Raw genomic sequence first — 18,000 nt, 5'->3', positions numbered from 1 at the left:
TTTGGAAATTCCCAGCTCCTTTCTGTCTGCAGGTATTTCCCGCCCTGAGCTGCACAATGAACAACAAACCACACCGATAAAACTAACTTTTATTTCCTGTCCGTTCAACTGGTGTCGGTGTCGGCGATGTTTATGGACAAACTGCAGCTTCTGTGTATGTTTCCCCCGCTGCATCTATTCCCCTGGAACTGACACTCTCATTTTCTGTTTTCATCAAATGTCCGAACGGTGTAAAGTTCCGATCATGTCCACCAGAGGGCGACATGGTCACATGTTTCCTCCTTATCAAATACCCGCCACAATATTCTGACTCAATGGTTCCTCTCTGTTTTCAAACAAACGAACAGATGAAATAAAAGCAGAAGTTGGCCATTCGGCCCCTTCAGGCTGCTAAGCCATTCAATAAGATGTGGAGATGCCGGCGTTGGACTGGGGTGAGCACAGTAAGAAGTCTGACAACACCAGGTTAAAGTCCAACAGGTTTATTTCGAATCACTAGCTTTCGGAGCACTGTTCCTTCCTCAGGTGAGTGAAGAGGTGGGTTCCACAACCATATATATAGACACAGTCAATGATACAAAGACTCGCATTCAAAATATCATCTTGCATTCTATTCAACAAGGTGGCTGACCTGTTTGTCTTTCGAATTCCACATTCCCATCATGCAAAGATATGAAATGTGATTCACTGATAGTAAATGGTCTGTTTTATAGAATGATACACACACGGGAGCACATACGAACAGATGAGATAGAAGCAGAAGTCGGCCACTCGGTCCCTTCAGCCTGTTCTGCTATTCGCTAAGACCACGGCTCATCTGTTTGTGTTTCGAATTCCACATTCACATCGTGCAAACATATAAAATAAGCTTCTGTGATACTGAATATTCTGTTTTCTAGAATGATACAGCACATGTGCAGAGTTTGAAAGAAGCTCAGCGCACAGCGGGAAACAGCAGCGCCTCTTTCCACTGGGCTCAATACAGCTTTCACACTCATAGTGTGTGCAACAGTTTCACGCTGTAAATGCTGCCCCCATTCTGTGTGCCCTTACATCGCAGATTTGGGTTTGAATCTTGTTTCCACTTGTTCTTTGTGTCCGGGCGGCAGTTGTTGATCAATCTGCCATTGACAGCTCCTCCAGACACATCTTTTGTTTCGTTGTTTCTTCCATTGTTCTGACAGAGAGCTGGCACAGACACGGCAGCCCGAATGGCCTCATTCTGTGGTGTAATTATTCTCTGATTCGATGTTAACTTCACTCTGAGGCCGAGAACCGCAAAGTCTTTGTCAGTTAATCTCTCCTGACTTGCCCCCAATCAGAGCCCTTTCCTGTTGTTCTGTTTGCTCCCTCCGGGATTTCACTTGCTTCTAATTTTCTCCATTTCTAACCTGTCCCGGTTTCTATGAAAGGTCCTGGGGGTGAATGTGAATTTTGTTTCCGTGTCCACAAATGCTGCCTGACTTCCTGAGCTTTCCCAGCATTTTCCGCAGATACCTGATTGGCTGTGGATGGCAATGAAAGTATCTTTTGGTTCAATCAACTTACTCTTATTGGCTCGTTGGTCTAGGGGTAAGATTCTCGCTTCGGGGTTTGTGTTGTACGAAAATGTGAGAGGTCCCGGGTTCAAATCCCGGACGAGCCCTTTGATGTTGTTTCTTATTGTCCAAGCAACACGTTTTGTTCATTTCTTTCAGACCAGACGGCGGGATTGGTTCACATTGGGTTTGCTTTGAGAAGCTGAGCTCACACTGCAGGGAATCAATACGTTCCCGAGAAAATCGATACATTTCGAAAAGCTTGACTATGTGAGTGGACATTCACTTATCTCCATTCACTAATCCAGGTGACTCCATGGTGGTGGATTCAGGCAGCTCTCTGTCTGTTTCATTTTATCCATTCGGGGATGTGAACCTCGCTGGCTGCTCCAGCATTTCGCCCACAACTATTCGCTATTGAGAAGGTGGTGGTGAGCTGCTTCTTGAACCGCTGCAGTCCATTGGTGTAGGTACACCCACAGTGCTGTTAGGGAGGGAGTTCCAGGATTATGTCCCAATGACAGTGAAGGAACAGCCGATATATTTCCCAGTCAGGATGGGGAGTGGCTGGGAAGGGAACTTTCAGGGTGTCGGGGTCTTGGGCTTGGAAGGCGCTGTCTAAGATGCCGTTGGTGCGTTCCTGCACCCATCCAGACAAGTGGAGAGTATCCCATCACACTCCTGACTTGTGCCTTGTAGATGGTCGGCAGGTTTTGTGGAGTTAGGAGGTGAGTTACTCGCTGCAGGGTCCCAGCCTCTGAGTTGCATTTGACGCCATTGAACGAACTGTTAATATTTGTGCCGAGTCAAAATAGGAGCATCTGTGTTCCTGCTCAGTGTGCCGGCAATTTTCTGCTTCTCCTGAATGCATTTTGAGGTACCTGTCAGAGCAAATGACACATGCTTGAAAGTTGTTATATTCAGGTAATATTGGACAGTGGATTCACTGGGGGAGTGGCTGGTGGTTGAATAGTGTAATTGTCTCTGGACCAGTGAAGCAGAGAACCAGGCTGGAGCTCTGGGGACCGGGGTTCCACGCGGCAGATTAACTCAGCATCAATTCAAGGGCAATTCGGGATGGGTGTAAATGAATAATGAAAATGTCAATCATGTAACTTTTCCACACACGGAAATGAATGGGGTTTGACAATGTTTTTGTGCGGGTTTAAACCGAGGGCCTTTATGTGTGTAAAGCAAACATGATAATCACCGCACTGCAGAAACAGGGAACAGCGCTCAGCGCACTGACCGAGAATAGTAAACTGTGCGTCCTTATTGCACTGAAGAACCTTCTATTGTGGGAGTACAATTCGACTGAAAATTAGGCAATTGGTGGAGAAATTGATCTGACATGAGAATCATAAAATGCCACAGCACATTAGAAAACCATTCACAACTAACACGGGTGAACTCTGACTGCGATTCACAGAGTATTTTGCAGGGTACCATTTGGAACTTTGCGGGTGTAAGGTAATGCATTTGTTTAACTATTGAACAACAAATAACAATGATACAACTTATCTGCAAATTTAGATGAGTAACGTCAATAATGTTTTGAATAATAATAATATGGGACATTTGGTGTGTGAGGGGAACGTGATAACCAGTACACTGAAAAAACAGCTGATTGGCAATGAGCCCATTGGACTGGTGTTTGGAAAATATGTTGTGTTATCTGTAAAAATTATAAAAGTCGAATAAAAATATAGATTGAAAAAGAGCAAATCGATTCGTCTCAATGTCCTTCTCTTTTCTGTGATCTTGAAGTTTCTCTATTCCAATTATTCTTCCAATTTGCTTTTGAAAAAGGAGTTTCTGTAGAATCCTTGCTCAGTTTGATTTAATGAGAACGTTCCCCTGGTCCAATGACCAGAAGATTTGGACATGAAGATGGTGCAGCTTACGATATAAACATTATGTATTCATGCAATTGGTTTCATATTGAATTTACAAAAGTGTATCTTGTCATTATTTCTGAGTTGATAACAGAATCCAATTAATTTGATCTACATCCTATTTACAGAGTCTGTCTATTAGAGAGGGATTTGTGAAGCTTAACAAAGCCCTCTAGAGATCACTTTGCTGAAGTAGTTTACTTTATTAGTTTACAAATGAATTATGAAATGTAGAAATGTCCACCCAGCAAATATTTCCTCTCATTCAGTGATAACATCATTCTTATTTTCCTTCGAAAAACATCAAACAATTTTACTCAGTATTTGTTGCATTATTCAAAACTTGATATTATTTGATATTTATGTCCTCATCTGAAATTGAGACTCTCTGAAATATACAACATTGAATTGCAAACATGACTGACAAAGAAAATAAATCGAGTCACTGGGTAATATAAGTTCTGTTGAGTTCATTTGAGATTGGCCACGTCAGTTTTTAAACACAATCAAATATCTTCACAGGTAGGAGATTAAAGAAAGATAAGTTTATTACATTTGACCCTCTTTGTTCTGGGTGTGAAACATTCTGCAGCCTAAATCCCGTTCATGTTAATGAAAGGAGAGTTGACAGCAAATCCGCACTGAGCCTGGATTTCCTCATCTCCCTGAGTGGCTTTTCCTATTTCTCTACCACAAAGCCCGATTTTCAAAAAGGTGTTTTAGTTAAATCTCTGCTATTTCCTCTAATTCAGTTAGAGTATCATTTGTCTCTGTCTGTGTGAGCACACATTACCATTAGATCTGTTTCAGATGGCGATTAAAAATGTTAATCTACATCCATACATCCACTAAATTCTGTAATGGACTGAACAAACTGAGAATATCCGAACTGTGTCAAAATGCGATCATCTTTTTCTGATCTTTGCTTCTTCAATATTCACTACCTCCGCCTTCTCTGAATGAAGTTTGAGGCCGAGATGAGACCAAATATATATCTAATACATGGGATTCAGGTGACATGCAGAAACAAACGCATGTTATCCAAACTTCCCTCAAACTAAGCGAGAAGTATTCAATGTTACTGCCCAGTTTTGAATGGAGGACATTTTACGGCGTTAGATGAACATAACCACTACACTACAGAAACAGGCAGCAGCGGAGCAGCCAATGGACCTGTGCTATGTTCAACTGCAGTGTCTTGCTGCAGCTTCTGATGGTTAGGCTGAGAGGCCATGTCATTTATTACTCTCCTCTACCTTCCCCACGTGTTTATTTCTCGCAACTTATTTTCATTTCTTCCATCGATCTGTCCCCCCCCCCCCCCCCCCCCCACCCCACTTGGACAATCTGCCCCCTGTTCCTAGTCTTCCTTTCACTCACTGCTTACTTTTATTCTGCCGTTCAGATTCTAATCTCTTAAACGTGCCTCTCTCAGCACTGTTCTTAGCCTTTATTACCCATTTACATTCCTTTTTTCTTTCTGTCCAAGTCATTTTAGTCATTCTCCACCTATTGCTGGCCATCTATCCAGCCCCACTTCTCCACGAATCCCCTGCCCCCCTCCCGCCCCGCCCCAGCCACTGTCCGCCCACAATAGTCTGAATCTGACCCTATTTCCTGTTCTCCAGCTTTGACAAAGAGTCACCCAGACCCGGAACGACAGCTGCCTTGCGGATTTAACATTCAGTTCAACAACTTCAGACTGAACTCCCTCTTCCCCTTTCACCACATTTTAAGTTCTTCCATTGATCCGTTTTCCCTTAACAAGCCCCCCCCCCCCCCACCCCACCCAACAGCTCCTGAGCAACCTGCTCCCTGTTCCTACTGTCCTTTGAAACACTGCTTACCTTTGTTCTGCCTTTAACACATTCTAATCTCTTCCCGCGCCACTATTAGCACCTTTTTAGCCTTGATCATCATTTAGATTCCCTTTGTCTTTCCTTCCAAGACATGTTAGTCATCCTCCACCTATCGCTGGCCCTCTATCCAGCCCCAATGTTCCCTGCCACCCTTTCCCACCCCAACTGTCTAAATCTGACCCTATTTCCTGTTCTCCAGCTTCAGAGAATCCCTTTCAGAGAATCGGTGCAGACTCGATGGGCCGAACAGCCTCCATCTGCACTGTAGGAATTCTGGGGGGGATCCTCCAATATGGAGGTCAAGTGTTCGCGCCTTCGTGAATGCCGTCGCGTTTCACGACGGCGCGAACAGGCCGGGCATGAATTACTCTGGCCCCCACAAGGGGCCAGCATGGATCTGGAGTGGTTCACGCCGCTCCAGCCTCGTTACGCAGCGCCAAATGGGCGCCACACCATCCCACGCATGCGCAGTTGGGCCGCGCCATCCTGCGCATGCGCGAGGAACTTCTTACGCGCGCCAGCCCCGACCCAACATGGGATCGGTGTTCAGGGGCCGGCTGTGCCGGAAAGTAGTCCCGGGGGGGAGAGGCCGGCCCGCCGAGCGCGGGCCAGACCAAATCGGAGCGTTCCCACAGAGTTCCCGCCAGCAGTGACCAGGGGTGAATGGCGCTGGCGGGTCTCTGTCGTATCGGGGCGGCCGCTCGGCCCATCCGGGTGGCCCCGCCGATTCCAGCGGCCCGCGGCTAGCGCAAATGGTGCCAATTCTCCGCACCTCGGAGAATCGCGCGCCGGCATCAGGGCGTCATGGCGCGGTTGCGGCGATTCTCCAGCCCAGCACGGGCTCGGGGAATCGCCCGCTCTATGGTTCTAATTCTATTCTATGAATCTTTCTAAAGCTCTGGTCACCACTCTTCAGGAAGGATGTGAAGGTTCTTGGAGAAGGTGCAGAGGAGATTTCCCAGAATGGTTCCAGCAAAGGAGGTTGAGGGGAGATTTGATTCAGGTCCACAAGATTATGCCAAGTTTCGATCAGGTGGACAAAGAAACTCTGTTTCCATTCACTGATCGTACAAGCAGTCGGGACACAGATTTAAAGTTTTGGGTAAAGCCTCGGCCCACACTCCTACCCAGACCCTGTAACCCCATAGCCCCACCCAACCTGCACATCCCTGGACACTAAGGGTAATTTATCAAGGCCAATCCACCTAACTTTCCCTTCTTTGGACTGTTGGAGGAAAACTGAGCACTGGGTGGAAACCCACGCAGACACGGGGAGAAAGTGCAAACTCCACACAGACAGTCACCAAGACCGGAATTAAACCTGGTCCCTGGGGCTGTGAGGCAGTAGTGCTAATCACTGTGCCACTGGAAGCATAGTTTCTGTATCAATATTACTGTTCATGAAGCTCAAGATTGAATTTGCTTTGCCAACTCCTCTCTTAATATGTCTTGTAGATATACAAAATCCCTCTTCACCTCCTTCTCTCTCCTCCCAAAGAGGCCAGTTAGGTTTTTTGTTTTTAAAATATCAATTTTAACAGATTTTCAACAAACCCCCGCTCCTTACAGAAAGAGAAAAGAAAAACAAACAAGAAAAACACCGTACGCCCAAATTGTGCAAAGGATTTCCCCAAAATACAACCCCCCCCCCCCCATGAAACAATAATAAACACACAAAAAACCTACTCAACCTCGCCCCTGTCATATGCGCTCTGTGAAGAACTTTGAAACTTTGAACTGTATCAGGCTGAGCCTGGCGCACAAGGAGGAAGAGTTAACCCTGCTCAGAGCATCAACCCACAGACCCTCATCTATCCTCCCTGATCTCCTCCTCCCACTTGCCTTTTAGTTCCTCCACCGAGGTCTCCTCTTCTTCCTGCATCTCCTGATAGATCGCCGAGACCTTGCCTTCTCCAACCCATACACCCGAAATCACCCTGTCTTGAATCCTTCATGCTGGAAGCAGCCGGAATTCCCTCACCGGCCGTCTCTCAAATGCCCTCACCTGCACATACCTGAAGGCATTTCCGGGGGGCAGCCTAAATTTCTCCTCCAGCGCCCCAAGGCTCGCGAACTTCCCATCTATAAACATGTCCCCCATTCTTTTAATTCCTGCCCGGTGCCAGCCGGTACAGCCGAAAGTACTCCACCCTCCGCCGGTTCGTAGCCACACTCGCCACCGAGGCTTTATAAAGTAGCCTAAACCCAACTGATGAACCCCTCCCCGAACCCAAACCTCCGCAGCACTTCCCAAAGATACTCCCACTCCACCCTGTCGAAGGCCTTCTCCGCGTCCATAGCTGCCACTACCTCCGCTTCCCCCTCCACCGAAGGCATCATAATTACATTAAGCAGCCTCTGCACATTGATGTTCAGCTGCCTACCCTTCACAAATCCCGTCTGGACCTCGTGAATCACCCCCGGGACACAGTCCTCAATTCTCGTGGCCAGCACCTTCGCCAAAAACCTCGCGTCGACATTGAGGAGCGAGATCGGCCTATATGACCTACACTGCAATGGGTCCTTGTCCCGCTTCAAGATCAACGAGATCAGCGCCCTGGACATTGTCGGGGGCAGGGTCCCCTCCTCCCTCGTCTCATTGAAAGTCCTCACTAGCAGCGGGCCCAACAGGTCCATGCACTTCCGATGGAATTCAACCGGGAACCCATCCGGCCCCGGGGCCTTTCCCGCCTGCATGCTCCCCGATCCTTTAACCAGCTCCTCCAGCCCAATCGGTTCCCCCAGCACAACCGCCTGCTCCTCCTCCACCCTCGGGAACCACAGCCGATCTAAAAATCAGCGCATCCCTCCCTCCCCGTCGGGGGCTCAGACCTATACAGCTCCTCATAGAAGTCCCTGAACGTCCCGTTTATTCCCACCGCCCTCCGCACCGTGTTCCCCCTTTATCCCTAAGTCCACCAATCTCCCTCGCTGCCTCCCACTTACGGAGCTGATGTGCCAGCATCCAACTCGCCTTCTCCCGATACTCATACACCGCCCCTTGTGCTTTCCTCCACTGCACCTCTGCTTTCTCGGTAGTCATCAAGTCGAATTCCGTCTGGAGGCTCCGTCGCTCCCTAAGTAGCACCTCCGCGGGGGCCTCTGCATAGCTCCGGTCCACCCTTAATATCTCCCCCATCAGTCTCTCTCTCTCTCTCCACTCTCTCTTCTCCCTATGGGACCTAATGGAGATTAGCTCTCCCTTGACCACCGCCTTCAATGCCTCCCAGACTACCCCCACCTGCACCATTGTCATTGGCTTCTAAATATCTTTCAATACACCCCCGGATCCGCCCGCACACCTCCTCATCCGCCAACAGCCCCATATCCAGACGCCACAGCAGGCACTGGTCCCTCTCCTCCCCCAACTCCAGCTTCACACAATGCGGGGCATGGTCAGAAATAGCTATGGCCGAACATTCCGTGCCCTCCACTCTCGGGATTAGCGCCCTACTCATGATGAAAAATATCCGGGAGTAGGCTTTATGGACATGGGAAAAGAAGGAAAATTCCCTGGCCCCCGGCCTGGCAAACCTCCATGGGTCCACTCCCCCCATCTGGTCCATAAACCCCCTGAGCACCTTGGCCGCAGCCGGCCTCTTACCCGTCCTGGACCTAGAACAGTCCAGTGCTGGGTCCAGCACAGTGTTGAAGTCCCCCCCCATTATTAGGCTCCCTGCCGCCAGATCCGGAATCCGACCCAACATGCGCTTCATAAATCCGGCATCATCCCAATTCGGGGCATATACATTCACTAGTACCACCCGTACCCCCTGCAACCTACCATTCACCATCACGTACCGACCTCCATTTCTGCCACAATGTTCAGCGTATCAAACGACACCCGCTTCCCCACCAAAATCGCCACCCCTCTATTCTTCGTGTCTAACCCCGAGTGAAAGGCCTGCCCTACCCACCCCTTTCTCAGCCTAACCTGATCTGTCACCTTCAAATGCGTCTCCTGGAGCATAACCACATCTGCCTTGAGTCCCTTTAGGTGCGCGAACACCCGGGCCCTCTTGACCAGCCCGTTCAGGCCTCTCACAATCCAAGTTATCAGCCGGATCAGGGGGCTTCTCACCCCCGCCAACTAGCCATCTCCCTTTTTAGGCCAGCCACGCGCCCGCCCTTCCCGCACCCTCCATTCCCCCAGGAGGTGGACCCCCCCCCCCCACCCCCCCGACTCTCTCTCTTAACTCCAGGTCCCCTTTGGCCAATGCAGCAGCAACCCAGTTCCCCCCTTCCCCCCCCTCCCCCCAGCTAGATCATCCTCTAGCTGTATTGCTCCCCCCATGGCACACCCGTAAGTCAGCTGACTCCTGCTGACCCCGGCCTCTCCTGCCATTCCATCGACCTCCCAGTGTGAGAATCCCTCCACCTCCCCCTGCTAATCAGCGGGCGCTCCTCTCCAGCACTGCCCTTCCCCCGGCCCCGCCCCCTTCCTTCCCTAGCGCGGGAAAAAGCCTGCGCTTTCTATCCAAACTGGCCCCGCCCTCTCTGGCACAGCTCCCTTTCTGCGGCCTTGTCTCAACTCCCCATCCCCGAGCCTCCAACCCCCCCCCCCACCCGGGCCCCCCCCCCTTCCCGCGGGGCCGTGTCCTTCCAACACCAACGCCCACATCACACAGCCCTCACATTGAACCATTTCGCCCAACCCCACCCAGCCCCCAAGAAAACAGAACAGAACATCCCCTAAAACACAGTAACCCCCCTAGGCACCCACTCCCAACAAACCCTCAGCTCGAGTCCAACTTTTCAGTTTGGATGAAGGTCCACACCTCCTCTGACGTCTCGAAGTAGTGGTGCCGATCCTGAAATGTGACCCACAATCGCGCTGGCTGCAGCATCCCGAATTTCACCCCCTTCCGATGCAGAACCGCCTTAGCCCGATTGAAGCCGGCCCTCTTCTTGGCCACATCCGCGCTCCAGTTGTGGTATATTCGGATCTCTGTGTTCTCCCACCTGCTGCTCCGCTCTTTTATGGCCCATCTCAGGACACAGTCCCTGTCCACAAAGCGGTGGAACCGCACCATCACTGCCCTTGGCGGCTCATTGGCCTTGGGCCTCCTCGCCAGGACTCGATGAGCCCAATCCAGCTCCAGGGGCCTTGGGAAAGCTCCCGTGCCCATCAGCGTATTAAGCATTGTGACCACATATGCCCCGGCATCGGACCCCTCCACTCCTTTAGGGAGACCCAGAAACCGGAGATTCTTCCTCCTCGACCTATTCTCCATGTCCTCAAATTTCTCTTGCCATTTCTTGTGCAGCGCATCGTGCGCCTCCACCTTCACCGCCAGGCCCAAGATCTCACCCTCGTTCTCCGAGGCTTTTTGCCACCCCTCCCGGATCGCCGCCCCTTGAGCCTTCTGGGTCTCCACCAGCTTGTCGATCGACGCCTTCATCGGCTCTAGCAGTTCTGCCTTCAGCTCAACAAAGCAGCGTTTGAGGAACTCCTGCTGCTCCTGCGACAAAAATGCCGATGCTGCTTGGTCTCCACCCGCCGCCATCTTGCTTCTCCTCCCTCCCACATTTCGCTGCACCAAAATCACTTTTTTGACTGCTCCACTCCTGGTCCAATCCATACAGTGCCGGGGGAACCGTACTGTCACCTTCCCACACTGGGAACTGTCGAACATTTGCCATTGGGGCCCCTCAAAAGAGCCCAAAAGTCCGTTTCTGACGGGAGCTGCCGAACGTGCGACTTAGCTCAGCGTAGCTGCAACCGGAAGTCTTTATGGGACAGATTAGATATATTTGATTTATTATTGTCCCATGTATTAGTATACATGTTGTTTATTACATGCTATACAGATAACACATACAGTACACAGGGAAGGAAGGAGAGACTAAAGAATGTAATGTTACAGTCATAACTGGGATGCAGGGAAAAGATCAACTTAATACAACGTAGGTCCATTCAAAAATATGATGGCAGTAGGGAAGAAGCTGTTCTTGAGTCGGTTGGCACTTGACCTCAAAGTTTTATATCTTTTTCCTGACGGAAGAAGGTGGAGGAGTGTATGTCCGGGGTGCGTGGGGTCCTTAATTATGCTGATTGCCTTTCCGAGGCAGCGAGAGTCAATGGATGGGAGGCTGGTTTGCGTAAAGGACTGGGCTACATTCACAACCTTTTGTAGTTTCCTGCGGTCTTGGGCAGAGCAGGCTCCATACCAAGCTGTGATACAACCAGAAAGAATACATTCTATGGTGCATCTGTATTATTTACAGTTCTGTAATAAAGTAAATATATTATTATTTCTCGTGTTGTGATATAAGACTGTAGCTACGTTATAGATTTCCAGTCATCTCTTCCCTCAGAGCGTTGTTAGTCTTTGGATTTCTCTTCCACAGGGACCAGTTGTATCTGGGGGTCATTGAATATATTGAAGCACAAGTTTGACAGATATTCTATTGACAATGGAGTTGAGGGTTATGGGGAACAGGTAGAAAAATAGAGAGAAAGCTGAGATGAGGAGGGATTTCTTCACTCGAGGATGTGGTGAAGTTTTGGAATTCTCTACCCCAGAGGAATGTGGAGCCTCAGTCATCAGGTATGTTCAAGACAAATATTGACAGGTTTCTAGATATTGAAGATATCGAGGGATATGGGGACCGTGTGGGGAAAATGGTGCTGAGGTAGATTGGCCCTTGTGCTCCCCATAATCTATGAAAATTTGTGGGTCAGGTGAACTCCATGATGTACTTTGGTGTTCTCTAAACCCTGGCCCATAACATTAAATATTGAAGATATTGGGAGCTAATGAGGATGGTGTGAGAAAATGGTGCTGAGGTAGATCGGCCAAGGATCGCATTGAATGGTTGAGCAGACTTGGTGGGCCGAATGGCCTACTCTTGCTCCTATTCTAATCTCTGTGTCCTGGTCAGGAAGCAGTGAGCTCAGCTCGGATCTGTCAATCAACATGCATCAGCACCTTCAGGAGAATTGGGAGGGTGAATATTAGATACAGCAGAGTGAGAATGGAGGGAGATTGTGTGGGATGGAGATTTACAGCTTTTGGAGACCGAGAGAGGAAATAATGTTCCATAGGAATTAGAATTGTCTGTTCTGAATTTCTATCCTGTACCAACAATGATGACTTTTGTAAATTGTATTTAAAGGATATCAGAAGAGGAGGAATTATAGACAGAAATCTCAAACGTCACGTCTCGATGTGACAAACTCACTCGATTCCTTCTGATCTGAATATCATCGGGCTCTGAATATCATCGGCGAGAAGGAGAAATGTTTGTCCAATCTGTCGGCTTCAAAAGATTTTAAATGTGAGTGTGACTGGAAAAGCACCGAGACCCACACAACACACACCCGAGTGAGAGTGTTCCAGTGAACTGACTGTGAAAAGGGGTTCAACAGGTTACACAAATTGAAAAAACATCACGCCATTCACAGTGAGGAGAGACAGTGCACTTGTTCGGTGTGTAGACAAGACTCCACTGATTGTCCAATCTGGAGAAACACGAGGAGACCCAAAACATGGAGAAACCGTGGAAATGTGGGGCCTGTGGGAAGGGATACAGATTCCCATCTCAGCTGGAGGTTCATCGACGCACTCACACTGGGGAGAGGCCATTCACCTGCTCTCAGTATGGGAAGGGATTCCGTGATTTATCCAACCTACGGATCTATCAGCGAGTTCACACTGGTGAGCGCCCGTTCACCTGCTCTCAGTGTGGGAAGGGATTCACTCAGTCATCCAGCCTGCAGACACACCAGCGGTTGCACACTGGGGAGAAGCCATTCACCTGCTCTCAGTGTGGGGAGAGATTCAGAGCTTCATCCAGCTTGCGGAGCCACCTGCGAGTTCACACTGGGGAGAAGCTGTTCACCTGCTTTCAGCGTGGGAACAGATTCAGTGATTTATCCAGCCTGCAGCGACATCAGCGAATTCACACAGGGCAGAGGCCGTTCACCTGCTCTCAGTGTGGGAAGGGATTCATTGATTCATCCATCCTGCAGACACACCAGTGAGTTCACACTGGGGAGAGGCCAGTCACCTGCCCTCAATGTGGGAACGGATTCAGTGATTTATCCAGCCTGCAGACACACCAACAAATTCACACTGAGGAGGGGCCATTCTCCTGCTCTCTGTGTGGGAAGGGATTACATAGAAACATAGAAAATAGGAGCAGTAAGAGACCATTTGCCCCTTTTTAAAAAATGTTTTTATTCTCCATTTTCACATTTTCCCTCAAAATTTACACCCCACCCACAGACAGTAAATGGTAACAAATACAAAATCAATCCCCTTAACAATAACAACGATCCCATCCTCCCACCACCCCAAGCAACGGCCCACCTGTCAATGTAAGCATCCAATAAAACAAATCCTCCCACGGTGGAAACAAAAGACAAAGGAGAAAAAGAAAAAGGAGTCTGGGACCGCCCATGGTCACCATTAACCTATGGAGTCCACTCCCCCCCCCATCCAACCTCTGAAAGAGTACCGTACATGATACCCAAGTGTTGTAAATAACCCCCCCTCTCCAACTCCTCCCGTCCACTGCCTCTTGTAAAACTCCTCCCCCCAACCTTGGTTCCTTCCCCCCAACTTTCCACCCCGGCTAGACCACTCGGACCCTGTTCTGCCAGGCTCCGATGGCCGCAGTCCCTCCCCCACCTCACTCCCGTTCACTGGCCGGCTTAAACCGGCCAGCGTGTAGGCCCCCGCCCGGGTCCCTTTCCCACTTGCCTGGCCCTAGGAAAGCCCAGAAATCCCCTTTCAGCACACAAACCCCGCATATCCACCTACACCCCAAAGAGCCCTCATTTCGAGTGAAAGTCCCATCACTTCCCTTGTCCAAATATATACAACATTGGCTCCTTTAGCCCTTACACCCGCATGCAGTGAAACAAAAAAGAAGAAAATACAGTCATGAGGTTACATCGGCACCTGGCCATTTCTCAATTTGTCAGTTCTGCCACAGTCCTTCTGCCTTCGCAAACTCCTCCGCTGCTTCCGCCGTTCCAAAATAAAAGTCCCTGAGCTTGTAAGTAACCCTCAGCTTCGCTGGATATACAATGCCGCACTGCACCTTGCTAATGTACAGTGCTCACTTCACCCGGTTGAAGGCAGCCCGCCTCCTCGCCAGATCCACCGTAAAGTCCTGGTATACACGTATACCAGCTCCAGCCCACTGCACCACCAGCTTCTGCTTGGCCCAGCTCAGGACCTTCTCCTTCACACTGTACCTACGGAAGCACAGAGTCACTACCCTTGATGGCTCATTCGCCTTGGTACAGCCCTCCACGACCGATGAGCCCGATCCAGTTCATATTGGGAGGGATCCTCCCCCTCCTCCAATAGTTTCGCCAGCATCGCTGGCCATTTCTCAATTTCTCAGCAAAATACGCAATCGGCCTCGGTCCTTCAACTCCTTCGGGCAGCCCCCCAATCCTCAAATTCTGTCGCCTGGATCTGTTTTCCAGTTCTTCCATTTTTCCTTGCAAATCCTTGTTAATCTCCATCACCTTCCGCATCTCCTTCCCCATCGAGGTAAATTAATCAGCGTGCTACAATAATATCTCCTCCACTTCCTTCAGTGCCTCCCCTTGCTCCCGCACCTCCGCCACTGCACTCGCCACCGCCATCGTCACCGGGGAAATCGCCTCCTCCATCAGCACACTCAAAACCTCTCTCATCTCTTTCCTCATTGTCTCCATGTATTTTGTAAACTGTCTTTCGAATTCCGCAGCCATCACCTTAGTTATTTCTTCAGCCGTAAGCAATGCGGCCTCCACTGGTGCTCCAGCCTCCATTTTCCTTGATGACCCCGTGGTGACCTTTCCACTTCCCGACGGACCTTCAGCTGTTTTTTTTACGGCCGTTTCTTTGCTCACCCTCGATATTTTCCTTTATTGTGCCTTCACTGTGCCTCCTCTGTGCCTTCTCCCTGCTTTTGCCGCCTCAGTGGACCCTGGGACCGGGCTTAAAGCCCCGAAAATGCCGTTCCCAGATGGGAGCCCTCCATTGTGTGGCTGCCTCCTGCCCGCCATTATCGGAAGTCCCCATCATTTGCCCCTTTGCCCCTGGTCCGCCATTCATTATGATCATGGCTTATCATTCAACTCAACAGCCTAATCCCACTTTCCCCTCGAGATACTTTGATCCCCTTCGCCCTAAGTGCTGTATCTAACTGCTTCTTGAAAACATACAATGTGGGCAGCACGGTAGCACAAGTGGCTAGCACTGTGGCTTCACAGCACCAGGGTCCCAGGTTCGATTCCCTGCTGGGTCACTGTCTGCGCGGAGTCTGCACGTTCTCCCTGTGTCTGTGTGGGTTTCCTCCGGGTGCTCCGGTTTCCTTCCACAGTCCAAAGATGTGCAGGTTAGGTGGATTGGCCACGCTAAATTGTCCTTAGTGACCAAAAAAAGGTTAGGAGGGGGTCATTGGGTTACGGGGATAGGGTGGAAGTGAGGGCTTAAGTGGGTCGGTGCAGACTCGATGGGCCAAATGGCCTCCTTCTGCACTGTATGTTCTATGTTCTAATGTATTGGCATCAACTATTTCCTGTGGTAACAAATTCCAAAGGCTCACCACTCTCTGGTTGAAGAAATTTCTCCTCATCTCCGTCCTAAATGGTCTACCTCGTATCCTCAGACTGCGACCTCTGGTTCTGTACACTCCCACCCTCGGGAAAATCTTTCCTGCACCTACACTGTCAAGTCCTGTTAGAATATTATGGGTTTCTATGAGATCCCCCATTCTTCTGAACTCCAGCGAATACAATCCTAACTGATTCAATCTCTCATACGTCAGTCCCACCATCCCAGGAATCAGTCTGGTAAACCTGCTCTGCACTTCCTCGAGAGCAAGAACATCCTTCCTCAGATAAGGAGACCAAAACTGCACACAATATTCCTGGTATGGCCTCACCAGGGCCCAGTATAGAACAAAGAACAGGCCCTTCCGCCCTCCAAAACTGCACCGATCACGTGTCCTATCTAAACCAACCGCCTGTATCCTTCTATACCCCATCTGTTCATGTGCCTAGCCAGATAAGTCTTAAAGGTCGCTAACGTATCTGCCTCAACCACCTCACGTGGCAGAGCATTCCAGGCCACTACCACCCAATGTGTAAAAAAACTTCCCCCGCACATCTCCACTGAACCTTTCCCACCTCACCTTGAACTTGTGCCCCCTTGTAATTGTCATTTCCGCCCTGGGAAAAAGCCTCCAACTGTTCACCCTGTCTATACCCCTAATAATTTTATAAACTTCTATCAGGTCGTCCCTCAGTCTCTCTATGGGGAACAATCCCAGTTTATTAAATCTCTCCTCACAGCTAATACCCTCCATACCAGGCAATATCCTGGTAAACCTTTTCTGTACTCTCTCCAAAGCCTCCACGTCCTTCTGGTAGTGCAGTGACCAGAATTGGGACACAGTGTTCCAAATGTGGCCTAACCAACATTCTGTGTAATTGTAACATAATTTTCGAGCTGTTATACTCGATACCCCGTCCTATGAAGGCAAGCATGCCATGTGCTTTCTTCACCACCATTTCCACCTGTGCTGCCACTTGTAAGTATCTGTGGACCTGCGCGCCCAGATCTCTCTGTGTCTCTATGCTCCTGATGGTCGGCATCTCCACATCATGAGTGTTAAATGCTCTCAGTTCTGTCTATTATGAATGTTTGTTGCACCTTATCCAGTGCCTCTATTTCCTTTTTCTAAATGGAGATCACCAATGCTGTCAGTGCTCCCAGTGTAGTCTAACCCTGGTTCTAAACAAGTTGAACATTTCCTCCGTGCTTTTTAATTCTATCCCTCAGGAATGGAACCCTAGATATGGGCCTCACACTTTAAGAAACATGTGAAGTTCTTAGAGAGGGTGCAGAGGACATTTACAATAATAACAATCTTTATTATTGTCACAAGTGGGCTTACATTAACACTGCAATGACGTTACTGTGAAAATCCCCTAGTCGCCACACTTCTGCGCCTGTTCGGGTGCACTGAGGGAGAATTCAGAATCTCCAATTCACCTGACAAGCACATCTTTCGGGACTTGTGGTAGGAAACTGGAGCACCCAGAGGAACCCACACAGACACGGGGAGAACATGCAGACTCCGCACAGACAGTGACCCAAACCGGGAATCGAATCTGGGACCCTGGTGCTGTGAAGAAACAGTGCGAACCATTGTGCTAGAATCGCAGCAGGGATAAGGGACTCCAGTTAGTTGGAGTGACTGGAGTAGTTGAATTTCTCTCCTGAGATTACAGCTTCTGGAGGGTGGAGAATAGGGTCATTCAGCCCTCTGAGACTGTGTTGGCTCTCTGTGGAGCAAGCCAGTCTGTCCATTGCCTTTTTCTTTCCCCAAATTTGTGCAGGTTTATTTCTCTCAGTGCCTGTCCACTTTCCCATTGAAATCCTTCTGTCATCTCTGCATCTCCTACCCTCATAGGCAGTAGGTTCCAGGTCATTACCACTCGCTTTACAGAGACATAAGGCTCCTAGAGCACGGATTAGTCTATTTGGCTTGGCCCATTTTCCCTGTGCCAGACCCATTTAATCCCAGACTTTGACTATTTTGTTTTCTTTTTTGGAATATATCAAATGACAGTCCAATGAGGCTCGACCACCGTTTACAGACAGTGTATTACAAATCACAACAACTCGCTGTGTTTTACAACAAATAATTGTGCTTATGGTGTGTCTGGAGGTTCACAGAGTATTCAAAATGTGT

General features: G+C 49.3%; 1 protein-coding gene and 1 non-coding gene across 2 annotated transcripts in view; both read left to right on the top strand.

The window, feature by feature from the left end:
• LOC140417783 (uncharacterized) overlaps positions 1-18,000 on the top strand; it is a 78,096-nt gene that overhangs the window by 57,856 nt on the left and 2,240 nt on the right. The window contains 1 exon segment of the mRNA XM_072501244.1: positions 12,941-13,316. Coding sequence (XP_072357345.1) covers positions 12,941-13,316 — 376 coding nt within the window.
• On the top strand, positions 1,556-1,645 carry trnap-cgg (transfer RNA proline (anticodon CGG)). The gene is given in 2 exon segments: positions 1,556-1,591; positions 1,610-1,645. It is a non-coding gene; the product is annotated as a tRNA-Pro (tRNA).

This window comes from Scyliorhinus torazame, chromosome 5 (assembly GCF_047496885.1).
Source record: "Scyliorhinus torazame isolate Kashiwa2021f chromosome 5, sScyTor2.1, whole genome shotgun sequence".
Taxonomy (NCBI): Eukaryota; Metazoa; Chordata; class Chondrichthyes; order Carcharhiniformes; family Scyliorhinidae; genus Scyliorhinus; species Scyliorhinus torazame.
The sequence above is the reverse complement of the archived record's forward strand: the minus strand, read 5'-3'. Positions and strand labels throughout refer to the sequence as shown.